This window comes from Marmota monax, unplaced genomic scaffold, assembly GCF_021218885.2.
Source record: "Marmota monax isolate L192 unplaced genomic scaffold, Marmota_monax_Labrador192_F-V1.1 WCK01_AAM20220418_F8-fsc00068, whole genome shotgun sequence".
Classification (NCBI taxonomy): domain Eukaryota; kingdom Metazoa; phylum Chordata; class Mammalia; order Rodentia; family Sciuridae; genus Marmota; species Marmota monax.
Window position 1 is genome coordinate 341,985 of NW_026692352.1, and position 16,047 is coordinate 358,031.

General features: G+C 38.0%; 1 protein-coding gene across 1 annotated transcript; it reads right to left on the reverse strand.

Moving 5' to 3' along the window:
• Positions 1 to 643: 643 nt before the first annotated feature.
• Positions 644 to 1,585, reverse strand: LOC124090965 (olfactory receptor 52H1-like). The gene has a single exon (XM_046441784.1). It carries the CDS (start codon positions 1,583 to 1,585, stop codon positions 644 to 646), a length of 942 nt encoding a protein of 313 aa, XP_046297740.1.
• Between the last annotated feature and the right edge of the window lie 14,462 nt (positions 1,586 to 16,047).

Genomic DNA, 16,047 nt, shown 5'->3' on the forward strand with positions numbered 1-16,047 from the left:
GTGATATAATCATAATTTATTTAATTTAAAATGTTAATGTTTAAACAATATAATCAAATAGTTTTAAAATAAAGAAGAACTTTTCTTGGACCATGCAATTAAAGAAAGCAAGTATAAAAGATACACAATTCTATGCAAACTAAGATGCGCAAGGAAAAACTAAATCAAGTGAAGGAAATACCAAGACGTAATAATAACATATACTTCCTGGAACAATGAAGTTTGAGGCATCACATTGATAACTATGGTGGAAAGAATTCATAGCCACTTGATAAAGGAAGATTTTTGAGTTTAATTCAAAATCTGAGAAATGATAGGATGAGTTGTGTGTGGGGAAATATCTATCTTTCAAATATCTTCAAAGTCAGCAACAAGAATAATGTGAACCTTAGTTTTGGTGTTTTTCCACATCTATCATCAGCTTTTCCACAAAAATGAAATGTAATTAATTTTAAAAAGTACATGATTTTCCAGAAGTTTATGTGATTTTTTTTTCCTCCACTTTCTACTTCCCTGTGTTTTTCACACAGGTAGAATGCTTACATTTCAAACTAGTAAAAAATATATCTTCAGTTTGTATATTTCTAAGTTATGAAAAATTTTAAAAAACTAAAGTAACCTAAATTTCTCCTTTGGTGTCCACTCACTGTGGCCTCTTCCAAGTGAAGAGAAGAATAAATTTCTCCTGGATCTGCTTGGTCTTCACACCATAAACAACAGGATTTAGGGCAGGAGGGATGGCCACATAGAAGTTGGCAAATAGGATAAGGACATTCCGAGGGACACCGTGCCCAAAGCGATGAGCAAGGATGGAGAAGAAGGCAGGTGTGTAAAACATGAGGATAACACAGACATGGGAGCCACAGGTGCTCAGGGCCTTTTGGCGAGCACCCAGGGATGAGAGTTGAAAGACAGCACGGAGGATGAAGACATAGGACACAGCAATAAGGATGACATCTGAGATGACAGTCATGAGAGGTACAGAAAATCCATACCAAATGTTGACAGAGATGTCAGCAGAGGAAAGCCGAGCAACACCTATGTGCTCACAGTATGTATGTGGGATGATGCGGGTCCTGCAAAATGGTAACCGTTTTAAAAGAAACACATCTGGCAGGATGACGGAAAAGCTCCTCACAACAATGCTCATCATAAGCTTGATGATCACCTGTGGAGTCAAGACGGTGTTGTATCTCAAGGGCAAGCAGATGGCCACATAGCGATCAAATGCCATGGCCAATAGAATGGCTGAGTCCACTACAAAGCTGAAGTGCAGGAAAAACATCTGTGTGAGACAACCAGAGAAGGTTATTTCTTGGGAGCCAAGCCAGAGGTTACTGAGCAGTTTGGGCACTGTGGCAGTGGACAAGCTGAGATCCGTGCTGGCCAGCATGGACAGGAAGAAGAACATGGGCTCATGGAGGCTGCGCTCAACTGCAATGAGGTAGAGCAGGATGCAGTTGCCCACAATGGCCACAAGGTAGATGACACAGAAGGGAATCCCAATCCAGAGGTGGAAGTGCTCCAGGCCAGGTATTCCAAGAAGGATGAAGGAACTTGGGTTGTAGCAGCTTGAGTTATACATGGTCTCTTCAGTCTGGGATCCACTGGTTCTTGAGCCTAAGGACAAACCAGCTGTCAGTGTGAATTATGAAATCTGCCAATTCTACTGTGGAGCTGAAAATAGTTGGTTACTGCAATTGTCACATTCAGGGTTCCTACATTAAAAGAATGGCTATCCCTGGTGAGCTGGCACATGTGGAATTAAGTAGCCACAGCACTTTCCCCTTTCCATTAGCCCTGGTTCATTTCTTTATATACTTATGGAATATGGATTTTTATACACTTATGGAACCATATAAAATGATTATTTTTGTAAGTTAGAAATTTTAATTTATTCCACTTAATGATTTTCTTTCTCAATGCAGATTGTTTAGAATAAGCCTAGTTCAAATGGTGTGTGGGGGCGTGCATGAATGAAAGAGGGCTGAGGAGAGACAGGACTGGGTATTTGAGGGATAAAAATATTTAAAATATTATACTAAATAAATATGAACTGGCTGGAGTGGGGAGCATTCTATAGAGGTAATATGATATTTGTAAAATAAATACAAATTTTATAGAGGAAATATGATGTTTCAGGCAATGAATTTGGCAAAATAAACTGAAGAGTTTGAATAATGCAGGATAAAAATAATAAAAAGTGAAAGAAAATGAGTATTTTAGTGCCAGGGTGGTGTGGGAACATTTATTGCACAGTGATGGAAGTATGGTTTATATTAGGAATTATCCTTACTGAGATGTGAATATTATTGAATGCATCCAATAGAGAATGCACAAGGATAATTGAACATTCCCCTCCTTAGAGAGCAGTGAGTTCAGAAGATAATTTAGGACTTCAGAGGCACTATCCAAAACCTTAGAGGCTGCTCCCCCTTATCGATAGGGAAGACAGCTCAAGCTATCAGTGAGTCTGACAGTGCCTCCAAAACTGAAAACAGCCAGCGCAATCTGTCACAGGCAAAACTGAACACAGCAGACTTTCCCCTGCTGGAGATGAATTAAAGAATAAAAAAGAAGTTTTGCCCCAAAGTTCTCCTTTCTGGACTAACAGAGCTTGAGCATCATCTTTGGGTATCTACAACTTTGCATTAAATAGCGTCAAGCCTGCAGGAGTGGCTTTTGCATTGAAAATCCCCATCAACCTTTAACTCCATTTCTGTGATGTATTTGATAGAGTTCTTCATATGAACTATATACCAATCACTGTAAGGGAAGGAATGGAAATTGGGCACAGTGATACACCAGAACCAAACAGAACATGAGCCACACTTAGAATAAGTTTTGAAGAGGTTGGGCTTTTACCGTCCCTGACAAATTTGTAGTCATTAAAACAGCTTTTTAGGATAGGAAGTGGACCTTGCAAGCAAGTCACAACAGCTGCATTTTCATGTGTTTGGCAGGGATCTCTTGTCATCTCTTCTAGGTCCCAGTCAAAGCTTTACAGAAGGAGGACTCTCTCTTAGTTTTGATTTATTTGAGTCCTCAGTCAGCCCAAGCAAACATACTACATCTACCTAGGAGAAATGTTACTAGTTCCCATTGCCCAAGGCAGCCAGCACCCTATATGAATGCCTGCTCTAAGTTCCATTTTCAGGCTGATGCAGACTGAACTCCTATAGGGACTGAGCTTCTATAGAGACTGTATAGTAACAAGGTCCCCATGAAATTCTACTTAAAATGATGAAGACCACATGGTCTTCTGTGGCTCAAAAGCAGATTATCCAAGATAGTCTCCAAATGTCTCTGGAATTTTGTAGAGGACAGAGTTCATCTACATGTAGTAGATTTGTTCCCCTTCCCGAAACAGGAAGCATATTTCCTCAGTGTCACAAGGAAATCATTTCAGAAAGAGAAAACCCAACCATCATTACAACTAAAAAGTGAGGCAAAACAACACATCCAAACCAAGGTCTTCTGCTTCAATCAAAACCTATTCTGATCTCACTTATTTTGCCCAAAGAGCCCTTTCCTTCTGTATTCCTGGCTTCATCTCCAGCTATATTTGCCAGTCTGCACTTGAAGTCAATAGTCTCCTCAGGCTCTATCTGCTTTTCATAGAATCATTGGTGCCAAAAGAACCGCTTTCTCCCAGGGCCAGATCCTTCAGGGCTCAGCCCATACTTGGACTCTGAGTAAAGGGAGTCTGCATTGCCTAATGAAATGACAGAGCCATTGAAGGCCTTTCTCTTCACTAAGTAACTGAAGTTTTTAACTCACCAGACTCTGAATTCTGTCTCTGAATGAACAGGGTTAGTAGGAAGTATCTATTTAGAATAAACTGAGTATAATTTCAAACTGGGAAAGATTGTAGTAAGAGGTAAATGAAACATTTATACATTTTTGCTCATATTCCCAGAGGGTCTTCAGATTAGATGGGCCACTCCACTCCCATTTCCTCATAAGAGACAAAAGCCATCATATTAAGTAATTATTTTGAAATGGAGTGTCACGAGAGGTTATAATAGCCTCTGGATATTGACCCCCTAGGAGATTCAGCTCTAGATAAATCAGACAACATCAGTTGAGGCAAAATTCTCAGAAGTCTAGAATATTCTTGTTATTATTCAGTATTCTTTCAGTTGTCTTTTTCTGTAAATTTACATCAATACTATTCCAATACAACTAAGGCTTTCTAAATTATTGATATGATCTGCAATTTTGTCTTCAAAATTTTCTTACCCATTCTCAGTACTTTGCCTAATTGGAAACTAAATATTTTAAACCTATAAACCACAATAACCTTTTTTCTCTTTATAAGTTAATTATTTCAGACATTTTGTTATAGTGATATAAGTTAACTAAACCACATCTAATTACAAATAAAAGTACTGGAATTACAAATCTTAAAAAAAAGAAAAAGAAAAATATGTATTAGTCCACAACCCTGTAAATATTTTCTATGCACTGGGTGTGGTGGTTCATGTAATCCTAGCAACTCCAGAGGCTGAGGAAATGAGGATTGCAAGTTTAAGGCTGGCCTCAGCAATGTAGTGAGACCTTAAGCAACTTAATGAGATCCTGTCTCAAGTTAAAAATTTAAAAACTTAAAATAAAAAGGACTATTGATGTGGCTCAATGATTAAATGCCCCGAGTTCAATCTTTGGTACCAAAAACAGTCACACAAACAAACAAAAATCTAGGAATAGAACCACTGCATGATCTAGCCATCCGACTCCTCAGTATATATCCAAAATAACTAAAATAAGAATACTATAGGGATATAGCTACATCAATGTTTGTCTCTGCATAATTCTCAATAGCCAAGCTAAGGAATAAAACTAGGTACACTTTAAAAAATGAATGGATAAAGAAAATGTAATATATATATATAAATGTAATATATATATATATATATATATATATATATATATACACACACACACACACACACACACACACACAATGAGGTATTACTCAGCCATAAAGAAGAACGGCATTGTGTGATTTGCTGGTAAATGGATAGAACTGTATACTATCATGCTGGGTAAAATAAGCCAGAATCAAAAAGTCAAAGGTTGAATGTTTTCTCTGATATCAGAATCTAGTACAAAATAAGTGGGAGAGAGAGAGAAACAAGAGGGGGAAGGGAAACATCGTGTTCCATCAAAACAGAAGAAAGATTATTGGACAAGATGAAAGGGTTCACAGGGGAGGAAAGTGGACAGGATAAGGAAAGAACAGTGGAATGGATCTGACCTAACTTTCCTATGAATATATATAAATATACCACGGTGGGTCTGTTACCATCATGTATGTCTAAAACAAAACAAAAATTTAAATACCCCATTTGATTCAAATGTATGACATGTCAAGATCATTGTATTGTCATGTGCAACTAATAAAAAAATTTAAATAGCAGAAAGAACAGTAGAGTAGAGGAAAAGGACAAGGGACAGGGAGGAGGGGAAGGAAAGGAGAAGTACAGGGGGCTGAATTAGAGCAAATTATATTTCATGTTCTCATAATTCTGTCAAGATGAATCCTAATGGCACGAAAAAATAATAACACCCAATAAACAAAAATATAAGTATCAGGTCTTTAGACCAAAGTAACTCCATTTTGAAAATCAGCACCCGCCATCTTAAGAAGCCCACCCAGGCATGACCTTCTAGATAAGCCTGCCCCACAGAGTCCCTAACTACTAAAACCACCATAAAGATGTCATGCAGCCATCACAGGACCAGACGGGTTATTTTTTAACTACGTCATTGTATGTGACTGTAGTGTAAGAACTTCATTCAGCAGGCGGCTGCACCTTACAAAAGGGCAACCTGGCAGATATTCTCTGTCAATAAATCTTTGCTTGAGTCATGGATACTTGCGACAGCTACCATAACAAAAAGTTTTTAAAAAAATATAATAAAGGCTAAAGCGTAAGGAAATACCACTTCCCTATTTTGCTTTCCTCAGGAGAGGTGCACTAGTTGCTGGATGGATCAGCACTCACTGGGCTCCTGAACAAAGGCTCCTGCCAATTTATGGATCTGGAGAGGAAGAGGAAGGTCAAGGGAAAGAGCTAGAAAGCTGAGAAGCACTGAGTACTGAGACCTACTAGAGAAGTGTCTTCAAACTTTCCCAGAAGAGAGACCTTCAAACTCACATGGCTAGGAGGACCTCCTAGCATGAGAATGTGTCCTATCAAGGAGGGCAAGGCACAGGCAGGGGCAGAGGGAACAGCACCCAGGTGAGTCACGTGAGCTGCCTATTAGGACCTGGACACGTTTTCAGAGGTGAAGGGAGAGATTGAAAAGTTGGGCAGAGCAGTGTCCAAGGTTGTCCTCAGCCAGGACTTCTGGAGGCTGCGCAGGGCAAGCTGTTTGAGCTGAGCAGGGCCTTCCCAGGTGTTCCTCCCCATGTTTTCCTGGAAGTGCCCAGAGACATGTGGATGCTGCTGTTGCTACTGTTGCTTTTGATCCTGGCTTGGCTGCTGTGTTCTGTCTTCAGGGCAGTGGCCTAGTGGCAGGGCAATCCAGAGGTTTCTTGTAACAGACCCTACACTGTGACACTCATGCTTACTGGGGAGATTTCCTCTGCAGGGGATCTAAATAAAATTCTAGGGTCATTATTAGGCTTTATATTATAAACTGATCTCAAAAGGGATCCACATACTCCCCCGCCCCTGAAGTTTCAATAACTTATTGCTCTGAAAGTATTTATCAGGGTCAGAGACCTGAGCACAATCTTCAATCCATTCCCATTGGCAAATGGAACTAAGCTGTGGCTATGGAACTATTTTCTCATCTATCTCCAAATCCCTCTGTGTTGAAGTACCCCTCTTTCCCCAGGGATTCCTGCCTCCTGATGTTCATACCTTCATGCATTTCTCTTCACCCCCAAGGGTGGACAGAACTTCTGAATTCCTCATAACTAACAGTATGTGCCAAGGTGAAGAGATGCCAGCACTGTGACTGTGCCCTATGATCTAACACCGTCTTACTGGAGCAGTAGCTCCCTTTCTCCTGCTGGCCTTCAAGAAGCAGCAGCCATCCTGTGAACTACCCATGGAGAAGTGCATGGACCAGGAAATTTGGACAGTCTTCAGAAGCTGAGGGCCTCTGTTCTATAAGCACAAGGCACTGTATTCTACCACTAACCTGAGTTATCTTGGAACCAGACCCTTTTCTCCTTTAACCTCCAGATGAAAATACGACCCAGTGGACACCTTCACTACACACTGCTGAGGTTCTGAAAGAGAGAACCCTTCTAAACTGCTGCCAACACTTCTAAGGGACAGACTCTGTGAGCTAACCAAAGCCTCCTATGTCCTTCAATTTGGGGTAGTGTTTCATACAGCAATAGCAAACTAATATAGTTTTCATCTACCATATTGAGTGATATTGAGGATATTATTACAATTATAAAATCAGATTATATGGCTATGAATATGATAAGAAAAAAGATATTTTACAGTGATGTAGGATTTATTTTATAACTTGGTAACAAATGTTAAAAAGACTGTATCTCTTTACATGAATTACTCTATTTTGCCGCAGTCTGGCTGGGCACAAATCACAAGCCACTGAAGCAGGAACAAACTTTATTTCTGAACTCCACCAGCACACTCAACACACGCTCCCGGGAACTGCTCTGAATGCCACGCGGCTCCTCCCAGCAACCAGCAACCAGAAATATCCCTCCTCCGGCACTTCCCCAACCAATGGGAACTCTCCAGGAATCCCCACGAGAGCTCAAGTGGAACTCAACGGGAACTCTGCCAGAACTCAAAAGTCATCATCTTAATGGCTCTAGCACCACCTCTCAACCACTACTTCTGGCAAAAATGCCATGCGTCTTCCCGACTCGGCTGTGGCCCTCAACACTATTTCCTTAAACAAAGTTAGTGACTTTAAAGGTAAGTATGTGAAACAAACAAACAAATAAATAAATAAATTCATTTTTAAATATTTATTTCATATCAGAGAAACCAAGAAAAAAATAATAGGCACAACTCTGAATCAGTGTTATTTGCTAGGAAAATAGCAGAAATGATTACAAATGTTCTATTATTTAATTCCTACAATATCACTTCAGGTAAGTTGTGTTGTTTTTATTTATGTTACGCATAAGAAATTGAATCCCATAGAAATTGGTTCATTTGATAAGAGCCACTATGTGGTGATATTCTCATCATGCACAATTCTGTTTTCCAAGTGCAAGCATTCAACAATCTAATTACAATATTCACCCTCTACACTAAAAATATTTTCTTCATGTTCTCTGCAGTAGCATGCTGGGCATGAAGTGGTTCAGCGTATTATCCATCATCATGACCCTCTCCTGCCTCATTTTTGGATGCATGGATTCAGAATGTCAAATTATATTTCATGGTCTCCAGAGTTTAGCTTAAGATGCCTCAGGCTCCTGCTGCAGCTCAGCACTTCCTGGGCTGCCCCTTCTTCCCCCAGCACCTTCAGAATCAGGCTGCTGCCTCTTCCATGGTAGTTGGTGCAGAGAAATGAGCAGTGATGTTGGAGTAACATGGACCTAAAACTAATCTGCCTCTCTTGCTCCTTAGCATTAGGAGCATAAGGAGAAACTCTGTTTATAAATTCCTTTAACCTTTTTTATATAAATGTGTCTTTCTTCTGATGCTTTTAACAGAATATCTGGGGAACTGCATATTTACATTTAATTATATTCACTATTACATGTATATGTAATATGCATATAATATGTATATATACGTGTATGTGTGTGTGTCTATGTGACTATTGCCAAATGTAATCTGGAAATACAACCCCAAATGCCATAATTTCAAACATCATAATCCCCAAAGTGGAAATCCCAAAGATGAAAATCTCTGAAGTCTAAAATCCTTCAATCACAATCTCAAAAGATTAAAATCCTGAATACTGAATCCTGAAAGCTGAAATTCTGAAAACTGCAATTCCCACTGTACGCAGTTGGGGGAGGCTATACAAAAAGAATGGAAAAATCAAACTCTTAACTCTGGGGAAACGATTAGGATTTAGGTTCTATGCAGGATCCTTGCATCAATTTAGTTGGAATGAAAACCCAGAAACAAGATAAAGCATTATTTTTGAGTCTGTGAGGGTGTTTCTAGAGATGATAGCATATGAATCTGAGTGGCTTGGGTGAGGAAGTTGCACCACCATTAGAGAAGGCTTGATCCAGCACAGGTAGCACATTTCTTGCACCCAAGGTCTGCTTCTATGTGGGGTCCACAGTGGCTGAAGTTGGCTCAGAGCACCAATGGTCCCAGCTGCTAAACATAGGGATGAGTTTTTAGGTAAGATCCCTAGCAAGACACACCAAGAGTCATGTCAGGACCACTTTTAAATGCTAGGCATAATGATTTACAGGAGAAGGAGTCACCATCAACCTATACTAAAGCACTAATAGTTCCCAACCTTGAGATAAAAAAAAAAAATCTAACCAACTGTACCAGAATTTGGGGAAAAGCAACTCAGGAAAAAGGGAGGAGTCTTGGAATAAAGACAGAATTGAAGTAATGCAGCTCATGTCAGAATTTGCATTTTCTTTTTGTTGCCAAATCTAGTATCACATACTAGCTACTTTCAAGACCATGATCACTTGTCTAATTTGCATTTCTCTATGGGGAACTTGAACTTGATTCTTTATTTCCATTTCATGTGTTTGTATGTTTACTAGGGTAATTTCTTGTATTCTCTTCCTGATCAAATTATACAAGGTGATTAATACTTAATCAGAGTTCCTGCTACTTATGGCTCAATGTGAAGGTGCTGACTTTCCCCATAATTTGCAAAGGAAATGACATGGAGGCAATTGTTGAAGTACAAGAAGGAGCTCAGAGAAAATGTCCATGTGGGAATATAGGCTCTCAGATCATCAGCAGCAGAAGCATGGCAGTAATTTAAAGCCTTGAGGCCAAATGAGATGAAGAGATAGGGAATGAACATAAAGAGCACCGAGGATCAAACCCTAATGTTTATTTGACTCAAAACAAAGGAACAGTGAAGAAGACAAATAAAAGGTAGATATAAAGAAGTGGAGGGAAAAAACTCACTGGAGCTAAGGGAAGAACATAATTTTAAAAGGAAGAAATGTGCATATAATAATATAAAAAGCATATAAAACACTGCTAATAGTTCAAAAAATAAGAGGAATAGGACGCCTTGTAGCAACAATTTATTTAGCAACAAATTAAAACAGAATAATGCAGTGGTAATTAATATAAAATTTGGGTAGGAATGTGTTAAGGAGAAAGTTCAAGAGATGAATTGAAAGCAGTGGATATAGACAATTCTTTCAAGGAGCTGTACTGCAAAGGAAAATATAAAATTGAAGGCAATAGCTAGAAAGAATCTGGAGTCAAGAAACATATTAAGTCGGATACAAAAACACATCAAAAAAATTGTGCACCATGATCAAGTAGGATTCATCCCTGGGATGCAAGGATAGTTCAATATACGGAAATCAATAAATGTTATTCACCACATCAATAGACTTAAAGATAAGAACCATATGATCATCTCAATAGACGCAGAAAAAGCATTCGACAAAGTACAGCATCCCTTTATGTTCAAAACTCTAGAAAAACTAGGGATAACAGGAACTTACCTCAACATTGTAAAAGCTATCTATGCTAAGCCTCAGGCTAGCATCATTCTGAATGGAGAAAAATTGAAGGCATTCCCTCTAAAATCTGGAACAAGACAGGGATGCCCTCTATCACCACTTCTATTCAATATAGTTCTCGAAACAGTGGCCAAAGCAATTAGACAGACGAAAGAAATTAAAGGCATAAAAATAGGAAAAGAAGAACTTAAATTATCACTATTTGCAGGGAAATGGATGGCACTAGAGCAGATTATGTTAAGTGATGCTAGCCAATCCCTAAAAAAACAAATGCCAAATGCCTTCTTTGATATAATGAGAGCAACTAAGAACAGAGCAGGGAGGAAGAGCAGTAGGAAAAGATTAACATTAAACAGAGACATGAGGTGGGAGGGAAAGGGAGAGAAAAGGGATATTGCATGGACATGGAAGGAGACCCTCATTGTTATACAAAATTACATATAAGAGGTTGTGAGGGGAATGGGAGAATAAACAAGGAGAGAAATGAATTACAGTAGATGGGGTAGAGAGAGAAGATGGGAGGGGAGGGGGGATAGTTGAGGATAGGAAAGGTAGCAGAATACAACAGTCACTAATATGGCATTATGTAAAATTGTGGATGTGTAACCGATATGATTCTGCAATCTGTATTTGGGGTAAAAATGGGAGTTCATAACCTACTTGAATCTAATGTATGAAATATGATATGTCAAGAGCTTTGTAATGTTTTGTAAAAAAACTTTAAAAAAAGAAACATATTAAGGTGGAAGACATGTTATCAGGTATTTATCTTGATGGGGACAGATGCAACTGAGTGAAAATCAATAATTCATGAATGTGAAGGAAATTGCTGAACCCATTTCTGTGGCACAGCACATAGTAGCTGCAAAGTTAGGTTTAGGTATGGAGGCTGCATTGCTACAAGAAAGTGCTTATAAGTATGTGTGAGAGAGACAGGGAAGAAATGAGACAGGTGGACAGAGAGAGAGAGAGAATGCTTGTATTATAGATTAATTTTAAGAATGGATCATAATATTAATGCTGGCAAGTATGAGAATTAGGAAAAGAGAATAAAGCAAAAATGTATAACTGTAAAAGCCAGTAAGTTCAATGTATTATTAATGCTTGAAGTTCAAAGACTGGATTGTGATTCAAGAAAAAGTAAGTGGACAATAGTAGGTGATGTGCTCAAGACTAAATATGCTCAATTTATATTAATAATGATTTGAATGTATTTGAATCAATACAAATTGTGAGATTTTTTGAGATGTTTAAATAGCTGAGGTAGATAGTTCAAGATTTTTGGAAAAAGATCACAGTCCTAAGAATCCAATTTTCCCAGTTATCTCTTATTCATACAATTACCTCCAAATGTAGTGGTTTTAAAAGAATTTGTCATCATCCCCTTTGATTTTGTGAATTTTCTAGCATCCATTGGGTACTTCTCACTTGGTTTCTCTTTCTCAGCTGGCTAATCAGATTTTTGATAGAGTCCTAATCATCTCTAAGCTTGACCAGAATTGATGCTGGTTGTCAACTGGAAGCTCAGCCAGGACTGTCCACCACATGGCCTCTCCCTGTGATTTGAAATTCTCACCACACAGTGGTTGTGTTCTTGAAAGTGTCAAAAATGTAAATATTCAAAGATTCCAATGAAGATGTTATAAGTTTTCTTACAACACTGCCTCAAATATCTCAGTATATCATATTCATTTTCAAGGAAATCAGTTAAGTCAACCCAGAAGAAGGGATGGGAATTAGACTGTACCTCCTGGGAAGGCAGATACTATTACAGGAAAGTATATGGGATGCAAGATACTGTTTTGGACATGCTTGGAAGATGTAACCTGTGAAAGTGCATCCTCTGGCAATAATAATACATATCTCCTCCAATGTCCAATATCCATGGATATATCTCTTCCGTAAGACGTACACTCTCATTCCCATTATGAGATTAATTTAAGCACACATTTCATATGATTTGAGAAATGAACAGTTATCACTTGAAACTGGATGAGGAAGGGAAAGAAGGAGTGGGCAAACACAAGTCTCTGGTTACAATGTTCCAGACAAATAGAAGATATAAATTCTGGTATTCTAAGGCACAGCAGGGTGAATTTAGTAACAACAATGTCTTATTTTAGAATATCTAGAAGAAAAAATTTTGAATATCCTCATCATAAAGAAGTGAAAAAAGTTTACCTTGATGAATAAATTAATTACCCAGATTTGATCATTGCCCAGTATACACATGAATCAAAATATCACCTTGTATCTTGTAAATTTGTACAATTGATATATGTCAATCAAGAAATTTAAAAAGTAAGTTCTTGTTTTCAGTTCCCTGTACAGTTCTTTGAATGCAGTTCTTCTCAAACTGAAGTCCTGTAAGGTAAATAATTGAGTATTCTGACCTTTATATAGCCATATAGGATAGTGATACTGAGATAGGATGCCTGCAATAGATACTTATAGGTCAAAGAACAGGCGAGGTATTAAATCACTTGTCATTATAATTTTAAAATTCAGTCCAAAATGTAACAATATTCTATGAATAAATGTTACAGAGCAAGGCCACCTACAGAGACAAAGCAACCAAGGATGTCATCTGTCACTGGTTCTTGCTACTGTGCCAGAAAAATTTCAGACACATCACACATAGTAGCAAGAGTTTATTAGAAGGGATAGGTAAAGGGAAAAGGGGACACTCTCAAGGGAAAAAGTGGTTCCCCTGGGAAAGGAGAGGGACAGTGTATATTTCCTGCTCCCCAATTTTGTTGGGCATCTCAGAGAAGTTTCCAGAAAAGTTCTGCCTATGTCCACCAGTTGACCTTTGATAACAGGATTGCATCAGACTTCCACGTCCTCACTGCACATGGTCTTACCCCATGGAGGGGAGATTTTACTATTATAATGACATGTGAAAGATCCAGGCAACTCTGAGTCATTTGGGTGCATGTTGAGGGGCTCTAATTGGGAACACGTTCTTACAAATTTTATGGTTAAGAGTGTTGCCTCTTATCATCTTATCTCCCTGAGTTCTGCAATGTGGTCGGTCTGTGGAAAGATCATAAAATCCTCCACTTCAGGGTAGCTTGTGTTCTTCTTAACAGCAAGGAGGATCATTTAGGGCCTGCATCTCTCCTGCAGATGACATGTTGTTTACTAAATAATGTGACATATCCAATTGACCTCATTCTGGCAGGGGTGAAGTAAATTGCTTATCTGAAAGAAACCATGTGGGGTCAGCACAGTAGGTCAAGTTTGTGGCATTATCTCCTTAACCTCACTGTATCCACTTCTCTCTCATGTCTGTCTCTTACCTACCAATAAGGACCCAAGCCCCCTTCCTGGAAAGGATTATGGACAATTGCCTCAGTAGACTATGTCTTTTTTTTTTTTTTTCAATGAGAAATGACCTGAGTAACTTTCTCAGCATGTTGTCTACCTGAAGAAGTTGAAGATTCAAAAACTTCTTTTCAAAAGACTATGCCCCTTTAAGTAGAAACTGATGGTGGTTTCATCTGTGGATTTCTCTTTTTAAAAATCTATGAATATTTTATAGTTTTAATCCTTAGACAAAAGCCACACCCACAAATATCTCCCTAATTGTCCACTGCCTAATTGTGGCTGAGAGTTATCATGTCAGGGGAGAATAATGCTAAGATTCATAGAAGTTCTTTGTCTAGTAGAAAATATTTATAAGGCACACCCTTAAATATTTCTGTATTCCTAGTAAACAATATTCTTACAAACTTGATCTATAGATGATACAACTCCCTAAAGCATTTTTTACTTGGAGAATTTTTCCTCCTGTGAAGATGCTGTGGGTGGAAAAAGCCACATTTATTACAACATAGCTAAGCTTGACTCTTTAGTATCTACCCTAAATTCTGCTTCAACACTGAACAATTTGATTATTATCTCATATCCCTTTATTTGTACCTTATCATATGTGGCATAAAATCAGTGTTAGCACTTTCAAAACTCTACTTCCAAATCTCCTTAGCCAAATACAACAGAGCATTAGGCATATTTTATACATTCCATATTTAGTTACAAGCAATCTGAAGGCTCAATTAGACTGGATGTGCAAGATGACTTAATGATATGCTGGTAGTTGTTGTTGTCTGCTGTCTGGGATTTCAACTGGGGACATTTATTCGAATATTTATTAATGGCTCCTCCATGTGACCTGGGATGTGCACAGCCTAGTAACTAGGGCTAAGAAGGAGTCTACTAATATCAAGCCTTTGAATAAACCATGGTGGATTATGTGAAGACTTTTATTAAACTAACATATGAAGCCCCAAATATCACTTTTGTGGATATCATTTGTCAAAGATATACTAAGTTCAGCCCAGATTCAAGAAGAAAGATCAGAATCCATTGACATGGGATGGCAAGATGTACACCTTGCAGAAAAGCACAGAAGCTAGAAAATATCATTGTGGTCATTATACAAAACACAATCTGCCCTATCAAGTTACTATAGGGTTATCTATTATATACACTACATTCACCAGAAATATTGACAAGATTGTTTAGTTTTGTGAGAGGAAAAAAAAACATTCTGCCAAAGGAGAAAAATCTTCAAGAAAGAATGACCCAAGCTAAAAAGATAATGCAACAAATACAGAAAATAAATATTTTAATGATATAAGATTTTATGAAGTTTTATGATTTTATGAGATTATATGAAGTCTTAGGATGCATGAATAATGTTAGACAAGAAGCAATTATGGGGAATATACAGGAGTGCTGTCTTTCCTTTAAGCCCCCCACAAATTATTACAAGAATCAAGTTTATAGGTTTTTCGAAAGACTGACTTTTCTGACATGAAAGGAGCCAGGATCTTGGTATCAGAATCACCTGGAGGATTATTAAAGAATGCAAAAGTCCATGGCCGGAGAATAGAGCCTGGAGTTGGCATTTTCACCTAGATGTTCAGGTGATTCAGGTATCCAGTAACTGTTTGGAAACAGTTGCTTTAGCGGATTAATTTTCCCAGAGGATGGTTTAGAAAGTGTAATGATCCCATGTTATGTTTACCAACTTTCAGCTTCAATGTGCTCTACAAAGATAACCCAAATTATGAGGCTTTTCATTACTTTTAACTTGTTTATAAAAATCTTCTATTTTATATATAATCAATATGCTATCCTACATGTCTTGGATATTTTATCTGAATACGAGACAAAGATCTCCCTCTAATCTATCTGTGCATGAAAACATCTTCAATTTTTAGCTTCTCTTCACATACAAATCTTTTCTTACTGCTTTCTCTTACCCATAGTGGATTTCTAGGATTTTATATAAATTGAAGTCAATATTATGGAAATATCAGCTTTTTTAAAAAAATGGAAAAAACCCTCAAATCACTAGTATTACTTTTTGTCTTTGCCACGCCCTCAATCTCATG

Coding starts and splice junctions, on each gene's coding strand:
- LOC124090965 (XM_046441784.1), bottom strand. CDS start 1,585: ATGTATAACTCAAGCTGCTACAACCCAAGTTCCTTCATCCTTCTTGGA.